The sequence below is a fragment of the Egretta garzetta genome, unplaced genomic scaffold (assembly GCF_000687185.1).
Source record: "Egretta garzetta isolate BGI_Z169 unplaced genomic scaffold, ASM68718v1 scaffold193, whole genome shotgun sequence".
NCBI lineage: Eukaryota > Metazoa > Chordata > Aves > Pelecaniformes > Ardeidae > Egretta > Egretta garzetta.
In genome coordinates this window covers 970,592-987,318 of record NW_009259117.1, presented here as the reverse complement: position 1 = coordinate 987,318, position 16,727 = coordinate 970,592, and the positions used below count along the sequence as shown (strand labels likewise).

Here is a 16,727-nt window from a genome sequence, read left to right as displayed (position 1 = left end):
AGGAACGAAAGCATCCCTGTGCTACCAACACTGTTTCCAGAACAAATCCAAAACACAGCCCCATGCCAGCTACTGTGAGGAAAATTAACTCCACCCCAGCCAAAACCAGCACAGGCTGCCTAAGTATGTTCCACTGGACAGAACTTAGGCGAATTAATATTTTATGCTTTTTGACATTTCAGACTAGAATAGGGCACTGGAAATGATGCCCTTTGACATTGCAAGTCCTCTGTGTATAACAGGCTCCAGAAAGTGCAAATGGAAATGGCTGAGTTCATTGAATGAATTATTGTACCCTTTGATTCTCAGAAGGTGAATTTATGCATGGACATCCTGGTGCAAAATCGCAGTTTAATTTGCTTTCAGGCAGAATTAGTGGATCTCAGCTGTGCTGGAATTTCCTCCTTACTCAAGAGAGAAATAACTAAAAAAGGTGCATTCTTTTTTATTTATTCCTAGAAATAGCTCAGCTCATCAAAAGCCGTATAACAATAAATTACATGTGTAACTTGTCTCTGGTTGTCAGTGAATTAGATCAGGTCTAAATATGTAAAAATCAGGACTGGTACTTTAATTTTTCATCATCTCAATCACTTGTTTCTGCCTCTGCTGTCCACACCGATGACCAGTGGCTTCTATTAACAGACGTTGTTTCCTCATTCCTGTTTTAGCCAGACACCGTGAACTGTGAGAGCCTATTTCTGAACTCAATTATTCTGGTGGCTTGGGTGTTAGATGTGGTGCCTTGTGGAAGCACATCCAGATTCATACAAATAAGCATCCACAAGAGGTTTTCTTCTTTACAGATCTCTCATAATCTAATTCCACATCTTCTCAGCTAATTTCCAGTTTTACTGAAGTCTTTAAGTTTCAAAATTACAGTGATTCACAGGATCATGGCATGGCATCGCATTCATTAGAGCAGGAACAGAAGGCTCTGAAGGTCTTTTTATGAAAGGACAGTAAGTGCAGCAATTACTGGTGAGATCTAAGTGAGGGGTATGTGACCTGGCAATCAGAGGTCTGGAGAAGCTAGAAGTCTTGCATTCCCATCCAGTTGATTGGAAATAACAGTAAAGAACTCTAAGATTCTTACTATGATTCTATTTTAATACCACTGAACAATTCTTGAAACTAGGAAGGATGTTGGTCAGGAACAAAAACCTAAAAAGAAAAATGAGTGATGAGGTGTTGATGAAAGGAAGAGAGGATGCACCAGACTTCATTAAGGCTATTTCTTGAGCAAGCGCTCTTGGTAGGTACCCTGCACGGTTCAGCTCTGGGGAATACAACATTTCTGTGCTGCCCTTAGAGAAGCAAAACACCTCTGACCAAATGCGTCTCTTGGTTGTACAGTGGCCAGTATATATGGACTTTTCCTTCATTCAAAGCTTCAACAAATTTGCCATAAGAGAACCTCACTACGCAGGTACTCACTTTCTTTATGAATCGCATGCCTTGGACTTCTGTATTATTTGTGAATCTAAATATCAGATAGGAAGGAAATCATGTCCCTATCTGTGAAAATCAGAATTTGTTCACATTTCTTTCCATAATCAGGGGAAAACCCTTTTATAATTTATGATATGGTTCACTTCAGTGTTCTCATACAGTGATAAGCCTCATGTGAACTTGAATAATCCATAGCTGAAACTTGTATTTCCCAACTCATTACCATTTTTATGGCTGTTAAGAACTGTTACACAGCTAATATTAATCTTAATGAAAATTGTCCAGAACTACTCATGTCACATTGGTTTATTATTATGTGGCAGGTATATACTTGTGATTTAATGTGAAACATTGGTGTGACTAATGAAACCTAAAAAAAAATAATAAAAAAAAAAAGGCTCTGGTCAGGTATATTCTGTAGTATATAAATGAGTTGTGAGCAAATAATTGAGAAAAATTTAATATTTGAGAGAATCAGGTACTCAGTAAACTGAGGTTATTGGAAGTATCCCTGCATGACTTCAGGTTGTTATCCAGAGGTTGTTGCTTTCTACTGTGCTTTTTTTTTTAACGGTAGCAGCTGTCTTCTAGACTGTAACGCTTGCATCTAATAGTCAGTGCAGACTCCTAGTCTTCAAATAGCATTCCCTATATCCAAGAATGTAACCAATGCTCACCTTCAGTTATGACTGTTGGAACTATTTTGGCAAAGAGAAGGCAAACAGGATTGTGAAGGTCACAATAAATTAAAAATTAATTAATGTGATTTTCTGTGATCTTAATACAAGTTTCTTTTTCCCAGTGAAAACAGTAAATTCAAATGCCTATTTCTCCATAAGGAAAAAAATGTTAATGTAATTAATGTGCTGCATAATTAAGAAAAATACCTTTAAATTCAGTATTTCAAGGTTTATTCTACACAATGTACAGTTAGATTGTCAGCACTAAAGAGAAAAGAGTACAAGAAAAACTTTATTAGGGTTGAAACGGTGTCTACTGAAGCCAATGCAATCCTTCCATTGACTTCAAGGGCCTTTGTCTGGATCTTGCATGAGCATGCAAAATCCACCTAATTTATTTTCTCTGTTGGATATTTTGAAACAATCTCTGAGAAAAAAATCCTTAGCATTCTGCAAGGGCACCGGCTGCCTTAACTGTAAGCCAATGAATTTTAGCAATACTCATGGAAATATTGGCTCACCACATCCACACTGAGACAATCATACCTTGTGACCCATGGAGTTTTATTGTCAGTAGGCTGTAAGCATTACCACCACCCCAGTGGAGGCTCATTATGGGCTGCGGGTCTAGGTGTGGTTTATAGGAAGCTGCTCAGTTGCTGTTCCTGACTTGAAGGGTGGAGAAAGCCCTCTTTGCTCCCTGCAGAACTTGCTTAAACATAAAGGATCATAGGAAAAATTCAGGTTGGAAAAGACCTCAGGAGGTCTCTAGTCCAACATTCTGCTTAAAGCATGATCAGCTATGACATCAGATTAGGCTTCCCAGGGATTTATGTAGTCATGTCTTGAAAAACTCCAGGGTTGATGGCCACACCATGCCTCTGGGCAGCCTGTTCCACTGCTTGTCTGTCCCCACAGTGAAAGTTTTCCTTTATATCTAATCTGAACCTCTCTCGTTTCAATTTACACCCCTTGTTCATACACTAGATTCTGTCTTTTGAATGAAAGTGAGTCCATGTCTTCAGTTTATTCAAACAAATGAAGTTAAGAGCTGCTTTTAAAAATCTAAGACTTCATTTCATGAGTCTGGATACAACTGAGTTTTCTCTGTAAGTTACCTTTGGTTAATGAAGGTTTGAAACCTCAACGATCTTCATTTGGAGAAAACCAATCATCATTAAAAAGTGGAAATACTCCTAATAAGCCATGCTGGTAAAACTGCTATCAGCTTAAATGCTCATAGATGTTACTGTGGGATTTTAGGAGCTCAAGAGAATGGAAATGTGATAATAAGTTAAATCCTGCTCTGAGCCAGCAAGGCAAAGAGTGAAATCCATCATACGTAAAGTTGAAAGAACGCACTTTGGGTTTTTCCTGATGCCAAATAAAGGGTTAGAGGTTATTACACATGTGAATTCAGAGCCATCCAGAACTGTTATAACTGAAGTATTTCCTCTGATAATACTAAAAAGCAGCTTAGACTGGCAAATAACAGCTGCCCCTGTGTTGGAAACACATGAACCCTTTTGATGAAATAAGGAAAAAATATTGGCAAAAGCAAAAATCACAAATTTAAACATGGCAGAAACCAAGCCTGTGGTGTTTTCATGTTTGCTGTAAAATATGAAAGCAGAATAGAACAGAAGGGCAGTGTTAGTTTTTCAGTTCTCCCAGATTTAAGGAAAAGCACAGATCTTGTGTTTGGCATTATTATTGATGCGATTCAAAAATGTGAAGGGAAGACAGCATCTGTACTTGCTGCAGAAGTGCTTTCCTACATCAGTTAGATTAATCTTAGCTGGAGGAACTCTAGCTGGTGGTTCTGTTATTCACATCAATGGCTAAATCCTTGTTTAAGCCTCTGAAGCATTTTTACGCAGTTATGTCTTGTAGTAATGGACTTGAGTTTAACTCTGAGTTGTATAAATAAAACCCTGTTTGCTTAGTTCACTTCAGTTTTCTGAAATATGAACCTGGTTTTCATGTTCCAAAAGCAAATAGAAGAGTTCTATTGACCATCTAGGTGCTATTTATTATTTTATATGCCTGTTACATTACATCTTACAAATCTCTTCTGTTAACTGAACAGCCCTAATCTATTTGTTCTTTACTCTCAGGGAAATTTTCTGTTCAGTCTTCCCCAGATCTTTTCTTTTTTGACTGCTTTCTTTCAGGTGCTATGAAATCAGGTAACCCAAAGGACCTACCTTTGGTTTAAATTGCAGCATAATGTCCTTTTTTCATATTCTTCTGCAACCTACTTAGAATTAGGTGTCATCAATGTGAAGTGGTATTCAGTGAACCAGCCATTACATTTTTTCCTTGAGAAAAACTGGGCAATTCATGGTTGACTTCACCAACCACACACCTTTCATTTCTAAATCAGTGTCTCAAGTCCAGTCGATATCAGTAGAGATCAGAAGTTACAATGTCCTGGTTGCTAATTGGTAGCAGCGCATGTGAAACTTTTTTGGAGATTGTTCTGGATTTTGAGCTTTAGAGCAAATGGCACCACCACGTTTTTCAGTCTTCTTTTCTATGACTCTTTGACCTACATAAGGGACATAAAAGTGTGACCTCTGGAAGGTTATTTATGGTTATTAATCCCAATGATTAATTCAGATTGTCCCCTTCTGATGTACGTATATAATTTGTGTCTATAGTTCATTTTATCTGGTGCTGGCAATATGATCACTTAGTTTTGCTCACTCGTACTGAGATGTCTCAGAGTCCTCTTCAAGTGAAATACTCTTCATGCTTTTACCACTTCACATAGCTAATAAATACTGTGTTACACCTCTCCACTACTGAACTGCAGAGCATTTCAATTTTAACCTCCTTTTGTGCTGAAGATAAGCTATTTATTCCTACTGTTTTCTTAATGAGGATTCAAGCCCCATGACAGAATTTAACATGCGGAAGCTCTGACTAGCTTCCAGCTGCAGTGGACTATGCCAAAGACTCACTAAATTCTACGTATACAGTCCTCTCCCAGGTCTCTTCAATCTTCCATGAACTTGCCTGTAGCCAAAAGGAGGGTGAATAAGAATAGTGGACTTTGAACTTGGATACATTATTTTTCATAGACTCACAGGCTAATTTGGCCTGGAAGGGACCTCCAGAGGCCTCCAGTCTAATATTCTGCCCAAATCAGGGTCAGCCTTAAGATCAGACCAGGTTGCCTGGGGTTTATCCACTCTGGTCTTGAAAACCTCCAAGGATGAAGACTGCACAACCTCTCCGCTTCTTAATTTAGAAATCTGCTTCTACCCCACTTAGTAACACCAGAAAGAAGCATTGATGGAAGTGGTAATTAAACCTGCAGGTAAGTGAGCCTGAGTCCTTTATAATCATTGTGCACCTTTCCAGTGAGTTTCAGGGACTCTGACTGGCACATACAGTGAACATGGGTTAAGCCACGGTCATGATTTTCCTCCATGCAGAGGGAATATCTTCAAGCACTGGATGCCCACTTGGCCTAGATATTACAGAAGATACAAATAGATTATTAATCATTCTTTCCCATTTGGAAATTATATGCAGCACCTTCTTACTGTACTTTCATCCTTCAGGAAGTTTTAGTTTGATGTTTGTAGCTAAAGCAATTGAAGAAAGCTAGAAATGGTTTCACAGGCAGTATCACAAGTGGCAATTAAACTGCAATTTTTCCAATTTTTTTCTCATTTGTCCACACCTCTGGGTTTCTTGGGCCAGCTGTTACATTAGTTATGCCTGGTCCTGTCACTAAGGAAAGCTTTGAAGGTTTCTCTACTCCTGTTTTTATGTTGCTCTGATTTTTCTGTGTATAAAAAGAGTTGGAGTAGCACTGGTACAGACTGAGAAAATCATGTTTATGAAATCAGTATCAAGGACGCTGCCACAGTTCTGCTGGTCATTGCTCGCTGAATGCTTAGAGGGCAGCCCAGGGCTCTTCTGAATCCAAACTGTGAGTAAGTTTTCTCCCTGCAAAATTCCTTCAATTTATTTCATGAGCTGGTTCAAGATACTTGGATTACGAAATGAGTGTTTCAATCCATTCTCTTAGCTAGGGATATGCATAACAAGACATCCCTGAAGCTAAGGTGCTGAATTTCACACCTTGTTGTTTGAACATGCATGCTAAGGGTAAAAATGTTTTCTGAAAAACCGATGTGTAGCTAAAACAGAATTTCACTTACTTAACGTGTTTGAATTACTACTTACACAGTGTTTTTACTATTTAAATGAATTTAAATGGAGTATTTACTTAAAGGAACTAGCTGTCTTTTGTATAATAGCTGCCAGAAGCCCATTCTGAATATATCTGGTAACTTTAATTGCAATGCTCCTAGACCTGCCAGGTCTTCCCATTGACTGTGTTGAATCACAGAATCACAGAATGGCAAGGGTTGGAAGGGATCTCCAGAGATCACCCAGTCCAACCCCACTGCTAAAACAGGTTCTCCTAGAGCATGTTACACAGGACTTCGTCCGGGCGGGCTTTGAATATCTCCAGAGAAGGAGACTCCACAACCCCCGTGGGCAGCCTGTTCCAGTGCTTGGTCACCCTCAAAGTAAAGAAGTTTTTCCTTGTATTCAACTGAAACCTCTTATGTTTCAGTTTGTGCCCATGGCCCCTTGTCCTGTCGCTGGGCACCTCTGAGAAGAGTCTGGCTCCATCCTTGTGACATCTACCTTTAAGATATTTGTATGTGTTGACGAGGTCCCCTCTCAGTCTTCTCTTCTTCAGGCTGAACAAGCCCAACTCTCTCAGTCTTTCCTCATAGGGGAGGTGCTCCAGTCCCTTTATCATCCTTGTTGCTCTCCTCTGAACTCTTTCTAGGAGCCCCCACCCTGTGGCCGCAAGCAGCGGTCAGTGCAAGGGTGGAGCAGTGGCCTTGCTCCTCTGCAGTCCATGGCGCTTTCAGAAGCTGCCCCTGGAGAGGAGAGCTTTTAGTGTTGTGCTGTAAACTGGGGATAACCACATCACAGAGTGCTGCTGGAAGCCACTCTTTACTGTGACCTGTCACTTTTTGCTTTCTCACCTGCCATGTGAATCTAGGCATCACGCACATCTCCAGGTATGTCATCCCAAAACAGCAGCATCTTACTTAAGAAACTTGTTCACCTTCTGGCTTATGTTATCCCATGGATTTTCTCACTGTAAAAGCAGTCTGAAATAGCCTATTTTGAGATTTGAGGCACATTTATGAGTCTCTCAAGTTGCCTCAGGGACTGAGGGGTTGGGCTGCTCTGCACAAGGCGGTCCCCCAGCCACAGTCCTGCCCCGGAGCAGAACGAGAAGTCTGCAGAGCCCACAGTGGGGAAGATCCCTTAGATGGGAAAGGCTTTATGGGCTGTGCATATCTGTATCAAGTATCAGCCGCTGCCTGAATTAGTCACAGAAAGATAAGCACAGACCTAATTTTACCACTCAGCTTTCTGAACATTACAGATGCAACTGCATGAAGAATATATTTGATGATACATACAGTTGTCAAGTGGATTTGTCTTTTCTGGTGGCAATAAAAATGTATAAAAAAGTCTATTTAATGGTGCATTGTCATAGCAGATATTCAACTTATTTAAACTCACCTTCTTAAAAAAAAGATAGAAAAGACACAGTCTTGTAATGAGCAATCCCTGGATGCTGCATTTTTATCCACGTGGCAGTAGCTCATAAAGCTGAATTTCTCCTTTTGATCAGATTTATTCTTGGTGAAGGACTAATGATTGTACCATTCCAATTCTTAACTTTTATTTTCTTGAACTGGGGAGAAGTTTGGAGTGATGTTGAATGTATCACTGATTTTAGGAAGCCACAGAAAGGCCCTAATGTATTTGGGTGTGACCCCAATCTTTTCCCCACATCAGAAGTGCAGAGTCAGATTGTGCTTTTTAAACTTTGTGGAGACAAAGTTTAAAATATTTAATTCAACAACAGTCAAAACTATGACGTGCTTATTTCTGCTGAAAGTCATTGCTGTATTTTCAAGTTGTGGATCAACCACAAAGACTATTGAACATGAAATCACAATTCCAACTCTTATCAGAAAACCACTACCAAAACCAAAATCTTGTTTTGTCACTAGTAAATATATTTGATACCAGCTGAACAGTAGCTCTTCCAAAAATTGTCTTATCAATTGAGAGATCAGATATAACATTACATATAAAAATGTATTGAATTTCCTACCATAATACAACCAAAGAGAAGTTTTATAATACAAGCAAAGTTATTTAATCCTACAGTTTGCCTGTAACTTACAACTTCACCCATATGAAATCAGGGAAGGAGATTGTTTGATATGGTAAATGATATGACAAGTGACTACAGGGGAGAGGAAAGACAAGTCAGAGTTTGGGGGTTTGTGGATGACGTGGGCTCTAGGAGAGCCTTCCCCTTATATTACACATATAGCTGGAACTGCTACCGAATCAGGCAATTATAGATAGCCTGTAAGTTGTGCAGAAGAAATACAGGATTTCACACTGAAATATTGGTATAATTTTAAATTTCCATTCCAGTTGGTAGTTCATAGTGAGATCCTTTTCCTCACACAGACATATACACATCCTACATTATTTCCAAATGTGCAGGGAATGATCCAAAATAATTTCTTATTTATCCTATGTTTCCCCAGCTGCTGCTACACAGATGTATGTATACATAATCAGGTATATACATTATATACATAATCTTAGTGTACTTCATAATTTCATATGATTCTCAGGAAAGGCCAGAAAATGTGGAATTCAGAATACTAAGCTGTAAACCTCCTTCTTTTGTCAACAAAAGGGTCAAGTTTGGGTGATGACTGAGCTCATATCATGCAAGCAATATATATATTATGATTGCTATTGCTATGTTATTCCTGTATGATGTTTCCTTTAGAAGTCATTCTCTAATTTAAAAAACAAAAAAAGGTGTTCTGGTACAAGACATTTTTCTTTTGAACATTTTGCTTTTTCCTTATTTCATTTACAGGCATGCTGGACAAAGCTTGTTAGTGAAATCTAAGTATGTATTAATACGTATTTCAGTCAGGATAGAATTTTCTGAGAAATGTTTAAATTAGAATAATCAAGTCATCCCTTGGCTAAAAAAGAATTATGGAGGCGGAAGTTCTTTGGGGTTCATTTGCAGACTCATTCAACAGCTTATTTTGACAGTTTACTGTGCCTTCTCTTTTGAGAGCAGTGGAAAATTCAGCCCAAGGGGCAAATGTTTTGCTCAAGGTGGACTGATACATCTCCCACTCTGGCAACACCACACCAAGAACATGACTTCAAAATTGCATGAACGGCAAGTTGCCAGTGAAAAGGCAGTGCCACACAGCACTGCCACATCATACTCACCGAGACACAGGGTGAGCCAAAGCAGGGACCGATCCTGGCTGGCAAAGGGAAGAGATGAGTTTCCCCCAGAGCAGTTCCGCACCTTGAGCAATGGCGCTGGACCAAGAAAGAGAGTGGGAATGCCTGACAATGGTTGGGAAAAGCTGTCTCCATCCCTCCTGGCAGCAGCATGAATGTAGGTCCATGGCAAACAATCCTGAAAGTGCAGCTCTCTAGGGCAATGTTGTTCCCTTGTGCTAAGAAGGGCAGAGTTGAGCTGATGCTTCAGCACATGATGATGTCCACCATCCCTTATCCCCGCTCCTTTCCCCAGCATGCTACCTGCCATTACAGACAGCCAAGTGGGGATTTGGGGGCTAAAAGGAGAGCTGCTAGGCTTACCCAGTTAGCATAAGATAGCTAGCAGGACTCTACAATATGAGAGTGATCATGCATGTGAACATGGCAAATTAGTGGGGTCTGGCAGAAAGCGTAGATCACTGATGTTTCCAATTAAATGATTTCTTGGGTCTGTCAAATGCAGAGTCCCTGAGGCAATCAGGCACCTTCTAGATGAAAATCTTCCATCTCATCATTCCCGCTGCTATAAAGAATAAAGTCCATAATCTTGAAAACCAAATCCATGTCAATGCTAAACATATGAAAACAAAACCACATGAAATGGAAACCTTGAGAGTCTCTTTAGTATGCATGTTTTCTTGGGGCAGTAAAAAGATGTAGATAAAAATAATTTCCCTTTGTGTATGGTATGGTTTTCCTTGGGTTTGTAATGATTTAAGTGACTTGGCCCTCATACCCAGATGGGGAAATCAGGTTGCGGGTTTTCTTCGGCTATGAAATGTAATGCATTCCTTTCCTTATTTTACAGGGACATCAAACCTGACAACATACTCCTGGATGAGCATGGTAAGTGAATATTGACTGCTTTCTCTCAGATATCTCTAATTCGTGAGATCTCAGTGACATGCTCATGACATGCTTTGTAGATCAGCCTCAGATGTTGGATTCCCATCTAAATCTGGACTTTCTCTGTCCCTCTGTCCACCTTGTGGATTTTGTAATTTGTGCCTTCTGTAATATTTAAAAAAAAAAAAAAAATTATTTGACACTTGCAAGACCTGAAAAGGAAGGAGTTTGATGTGAATTGGGAACACCAGGGACACCTGATAAAAAGAAGTTACTATTTTATTAACGGGATTACTGTAAATGACCATAAGACCTTTTTAGGGACCTACCAGTAGAACAGTACCAAGCATTTATTTTCTCTTCTAAAACACCTGAAGGGCTAAGAAATTTTATATAGCAAATTGTTTCTCATGCACATATCTGAAATTACTTCCCTAAACTTAGATACGGAATTTGGAAATTTGCCTCTAAGTCTGCAAAAATTTTATGGCTCTATGTGTAGTTCTGGCTTTAATGATTAATAATGCTAAATAATATTGGACTTTTAAGCCATGTAGAACTTCAGAAATTTAATGTTTCAGACCCATAAGTGCTAATGTTCCCTAGACACTAATATCAGCAAATAAGCATGAAATAGCAATCTCTTGTCTTTAAGTCTTGGGTGAATTAAAGATGTCAAAGGCAACATGAAAAGACTAGGAGTGTGTTAAATCTCTGATTGACAGCCTTTGAAGTACGGTTTGCCCTTATCTCTCCTTGTCCCTCATCAAGGTCAATTACTGCACAAAATCAGCCTCTTGCGAGAGCTTTCCTACGCGGGCTCAAATAATGCAGAGAAGCAGCTACCCCAGAGTGAGTGCTATGCTGCAGAATGAAGGGCTTTTGGTGATCATAAGCTTTTCAGTAACAAAGTTAACGATAACCAGCTCGGAAATTTTGGGTGGATAGCCCCTTTTCTGCAAAGCAGCGGAATACTGCTCCCTCATAGCACACCTGCAGACAAGTGGTGAAACAACCGTGCTTCTCCAGACTTGCAGATAGACCTTGGTTGGCAGAATTAATCAGCTCATGGATCTTTGGTTTACAGACATGTTATGTGGTTGGGATATGTCATTCTCTCACCTGAATACAGGTCCACACACTTCGACTCACTAAATGAGGTTACATCGGTAGGATGGGTGTCTCCTACCATGCTCGTCACCACAGACTTTCTTTACAGATAACTGAAAGACAGACATGGATTAGATCATCTGATCTAGTTTGGATGGCTGCACTATACACCGGTATCTACTTCTCTTTGGTGTCTAATACCTAGAAGTTTTGAGTAAAGATGTAGATATCCAGTTTATAGATGTACGTTTTGCAAGATGAATGCTATCCTTGAAGGCCATAAAAGCTTTGATTAAGCTGCAACATAGTAACATCATTTTTACAGAATCATCAGATGTCACTTAATGGAAAAATGTGCTAAATATATGCAACATAAATACGCTAGGCTGTAGAGGAAGCATAACAAATTCACCTAATATACGTCTAACCAGGTGCACAGGAAGGAACTTTATTTTAGCCTGCGGCCTCTAAGATGGCACAACAGTTTCCTATATGCTTGGCTTTACCCCTGGGCCTTTCTTATAGTTCATTAAACAAACTGCGCTTACGCGAAGTATTATGGAATTGCGTATGCACAACATTTAGGACTGAGGGTTTGTCTCAGTGAGTTAGATTGCTTTGACCTCACTGAAAAAACCTGTTTTGGCTGAAGTCAAAGTGAAGTGTTAGGCCCTTGCCCTTGCCTTACGTCTTCAAGCAGTTAAACTGACTGACTTTCATAACATATACCAAGATTGTAGATTAGAGATATTTCTGCTCATTAAAACTAGTTTCACAACAGTTTATCTGTATGGCTTAGGGAATATATCACAGGAATACAGAAGCAGTGAAAACAGGAGACTTTTCTTAACCCATAAAAATGATCAACCTAATTTGCAAAGAAAAAAACTTCAAAAATGTATACAACATATTCAAAATCATTCTGGCAGAGGAAGCCTGAATTTTTGCATATACTTTTCAGCAAAGCCACATCTCAGCTCTGCTGAGCACAGGTTCTGATGCATCAGTGGAAACAAATGTTTGATGATCACAAGAAGTGTAATGTTATGTGAGAATGGGGTAATCAGCTGCTTAAAATAGAGTTCAGCCCCTACCAGAAGACGACTGCCTGGTCTTCTGGAGAGATTCTTCATCCCGTAGGAGAGTCTCATCTGAGGAGAGACAGCAGGGATATTTTCAGGTTTCACTCTCTGAACCAGAATCAGACCTCTCTAAGGAAGTGACTGCTGTCCATGAAGCTCTCTTGTTACGTTTCCCTCTCAGCATTCCCAGAAAGCTCTTCCTCTTACAGTTAACACTAATCTCTAAATATAGGAGCAGTGCTCTGTTCTGCTAACATGCAGCTGAAACAGAATTATTCCGGTGATAGCTGAAGGGACTACCTGACGGTTCAGGAGAGCTGTTATTATTGTATTGTACAGAGAAAAGCATTATAGAATACTCTTAATAACAGTATTCTGCTTCCTGCACTATTCCTTTCATATTAATGGCTTAGGACAATATAACTGAAATAATAGTGATCACAACTGAAAGCTGGCAAGTCTGGTCCATGTTGTATTTTTTTCTGAAATGTCAAAGAAATTAAAGGTGTCCTTAAATCGTTCCACGATTTATTAGCTATGATGTCTAAGGAGATGTGGAATGCCTAAAATACAGAAAAACAAGCAGTAGCAAACAGATCAGTACATTGCCTTTTTTCAGAGACGATAACATCATTTCTACAGCTATTTGGTAGCACCATTGATATTATCATTTCTGATCATTCTGCAGAAATTATGAGGCTCTACTTTGGCACCCAGGTTTTGCATTGACCAGTGCCCATGCTGTTATTACACTCTGCCTTCAGGGAATTTGCAAGGGTTTGATTTCCTCTAAGTTTTTCAGGACATCATTTCATAAGACCCAGCAAGGTCGCTGCTTGCTTTACTGAGGAAGAACTCCCTGGTGGGTCAGACCCAAGACCTTGGTTGGTATTCTGTCACAGCCAGTAGCATGAGAAGCTATTCATGGAGCATGCCCTTTGCCACTTCTAGTCATCGAACGGTTCAGTGCTCCCTATCACCCACCTTTTTTGTATTAGGATATTAGAATATCTCTGTATATTCCCCTTTAAAATCTGGATGAACCTTTGTCAATGAGTTCGTCCCTGCCTCTTTGAAGCTGCTGCTGATATTGGCCTCTACAACCTCCTGAAGCAACGTTGTAGAAATTCACCATCCTTCATGAAAGAAAAGTGTTTTCTTTCATCTGATTTAAAACATTCTCCTTTCAAAAAAACATCTACTTCCAGAATGGCAGGATTTGGTAAATACTAGCTTACAATCACAATCTTCATGACATTCAAAAACCCATTCAGTGCTCTCCTGTCTCAGCTGAAGAACCTCAGCCTTTTTCATTTCTCCTCATAAGGCACCGCTCCATTCCCTTTGCCCCTCTCTGTTGCCATAGATAGTGATATGGATACGCAGGCTTTCAGTTTCAGAGCAGAATGGCAACCACACTGGATCAAAGACCCATCTAATTGAGTTTCTTATCTCCAAGAGTTGCCAAAAAGTGAATGACAGAGCAGGATATAAAACGAGGAAGGATTTTGTGGTACTTGCCCCACATATTCACTCGACCTCCATCTTCAAGTATTTCCTGAGCTGGATATGGTTTCCATGCATTTAATAACTTTCAGTGGTCTTTTCTGTGGTCTTTTCTGGTGCTTCCTTGAGTGGACAAAATTTTTAGCATCCTTAAAGTCTTGTGGCAAAGTGTTCCTTAACTTAAACACAGATTATGTGAAGGCTCGCTATCTGTTTGTTCATTTTGAAGGTGCTATCTGCTAATTAAACTGAATGCCTCCTACTTCTGGAGTTGGAACTGCTTCCTTGTGGTTCCTTCCATACGAAATCACAGGCCTAATATTTCACTCTTAGCCTTAACAGGTCTAATTATGTTTTATTAGGTTTGGGGTTTTTTTTACAATGGACTTTTGCATGTTAGTGATAATTTTACTCAGTAATTATTTCTCTTATGAGAGAGCAAGGCATATTCAAGCTGCCATTTGTATGTGCCTCTTTATATGTGATTATATTGCTTTATGATCACCAAGGTTTTCCTTAAACCTCTATTTCCTTGATTACATGAAAATCTCAGCTCTCACTTGAAAATTAACAGCAAAATTGAAAAATGCAGCCAATGAGAAATCCTGGTCTTAAATCCAAAAATAGGATGAAAAACCCACCCATAAATTCAGTATTTAGAACCCTGATGTTAACTTCTGAACAACAGAACTGGCAACGTTATTACTCTATAGTGATGTCCAGGAGATATAAAGTGTCCACTAAAGATGTACCTGGTGGGACTGCATTAGGGCTGGTCCTCATCATAACCCGCAGACAGTTTTCAAGGACTGTGTCTCATTTAACCCTCTGATGTTGATTAACAAGATGAGTGTCCTGAGCGTAATTCATTCACGTGAAGCTATCTACACTTTGAAAATATATTTGAAACTTTTGCATGCCTACATGGCCATGAAACAGCCTGCCCTTTTGAAATGCACAGCCCCGCTGAACCCCTCTACAGCAGCGCAATAAGGTTTCTAATCATCTCCCTGATGGGAAGTGGCAGACTGCCAAGTCAGGCCAAGTTCAAGTGCATACGAGCTTACGCTCTTGTACGTAGTACAGATGAACCCAGAGAGACACTTTTCAAATTGTTCATAGGGTTTGACCTTCTGAGGGCAAACCAGAATCTGAATTTACTCTAAAAATGTTACTGTGTTGAGATTTCCCATCAGCTCTGATGTGCGCTGAGCCGGTGGCATTAACTCCAGTCTGGAATTTCTTCTCTTTGCCCTCACATTCACCCCTTCGGTTTCAGACTCTGAAAAATTCAATGAGGTTTGAAGTCGTGTACATTTTCCTCTGCTAAATGTTAGCCAGCCAGCCTCAGCCACCTTGCAGGATTCATATTAATATCATTATGATTTGTTCTGATTTAACAAAAAATAAATAACGGTCCAAACAAAGATCATTTGCTGTTTACCTCAGGCACTGGGATTCAGGCCATGTGAAAGAGAGAGGCATAAAAGCCACACCTTTTTTCTTTTTTTTTAATTGATTGGAAACAGAAGTGCTGAGGTACCAACAGGCTGACTCCTGTTCTTACCTCTGGTGTCAGAGTGGTTCCAAAGAATGTTTATTAACATGGTGATAGGCGCTTTATATATATAAATATTATATATAATTATATACTATCTCTATATAAAATATATAAATATATATATATATAAATACGAAGCACATGCATAAGGCTTCTCGGAGTCATACACTGCACTGGAGGTATTAACTCACAACTTTTCCCAGTTAGAGCCTTAACTGGAAGCTGCTTGGAGGAATGCAATTTTTGAAACAATTTCCACTGAGGTACTTTCTGCTTACAATGTACATGTTGGTGTAAGTGAAGTCTGTGCACTCTGGGATGATTTGAAAAATCCACTCTTCGGAGAGCCGGAGGAATGCGGCCATTTGCCTTCTCTTCCCTTCTCTCCTCCATCATCTTATTATCACATGGGGTCATGCAGCCTTGGGCATTAAGCAATGAGCTCCTTCCCTGTGATACTTGAATTTAGGTAGGTACTGCTGAATTTGTTGTCCGCTGCTCTGCTTCACAGCTCCTAAAAGCGAAACCCAAGGGGCATTGACACATTGCTTTGTCCAATGTTGTACCTGAGAGGGGAGCCAGGGTACGGGCTTGGGTTTGACATTTAGTTGTTCACAATAATATCCAGAAAGTACAAGGTGTGAAGGTCAGATGGGAAAAAGTCCCCCTGAACTGAAATTTTGGAAACAGTATGAAGTAGCCAGTACCACGGCATATTTACCACAGCAATAGCTACCTTTCCTTTTCCTATATGCAACAGTAGAAGATTTATTAGAGGCTGATTAGAAAGACTCCTATAGAGAATTGGGATCTAACTGCCTCTTGAAATACTCACTCCAGGAATAAAAAACTTAACCCCACCCTCAAAAAACCAAGTCACTAGGCTTAAAAGAGTTGAAAGGGTTTGGTGGGGTGCGCAGGCAGGCAGAGCTCTGCCTCGCCATCCCTCCAGCCCTCCTCCGCTGCCGGCGGGTGCAGGGAATTCATTCCCCACCACCCCCTGCTCTGGCTCAGCCCCAGACAGAGCCTCCCTCCACGCCCCAGGCTCCCACCGAGCCCTGCCATCCGCACGCCTTAGGGCCACACTTCTCT

General features: G+C 40.0%; 1 protein-coding gene across 2 annotated transcripts in view; it reads left to right on the top strand.

Moving 5' to 3' along the window:
- STK32B (serine/threonine kinase 32B) overlaps positions 1–16,727 on the top strand; it is a 150,667-nt gene that overhangs the window by 83,703 nt on the left and 50,237 nt on the right. For both annotated transcript variants that reach the window (XM_035891095.1, XM_035891094.1), the window contains exon 4: positions 10,339–10,376. In XM_035891095.1, coding sequence (XP_035746988.1) covers positions 10,339–10,376 — 38 coding nt within the window. The remainder of the gene's footprint in view (positions 1–10,338; positions 10,377–16,727) is intronic.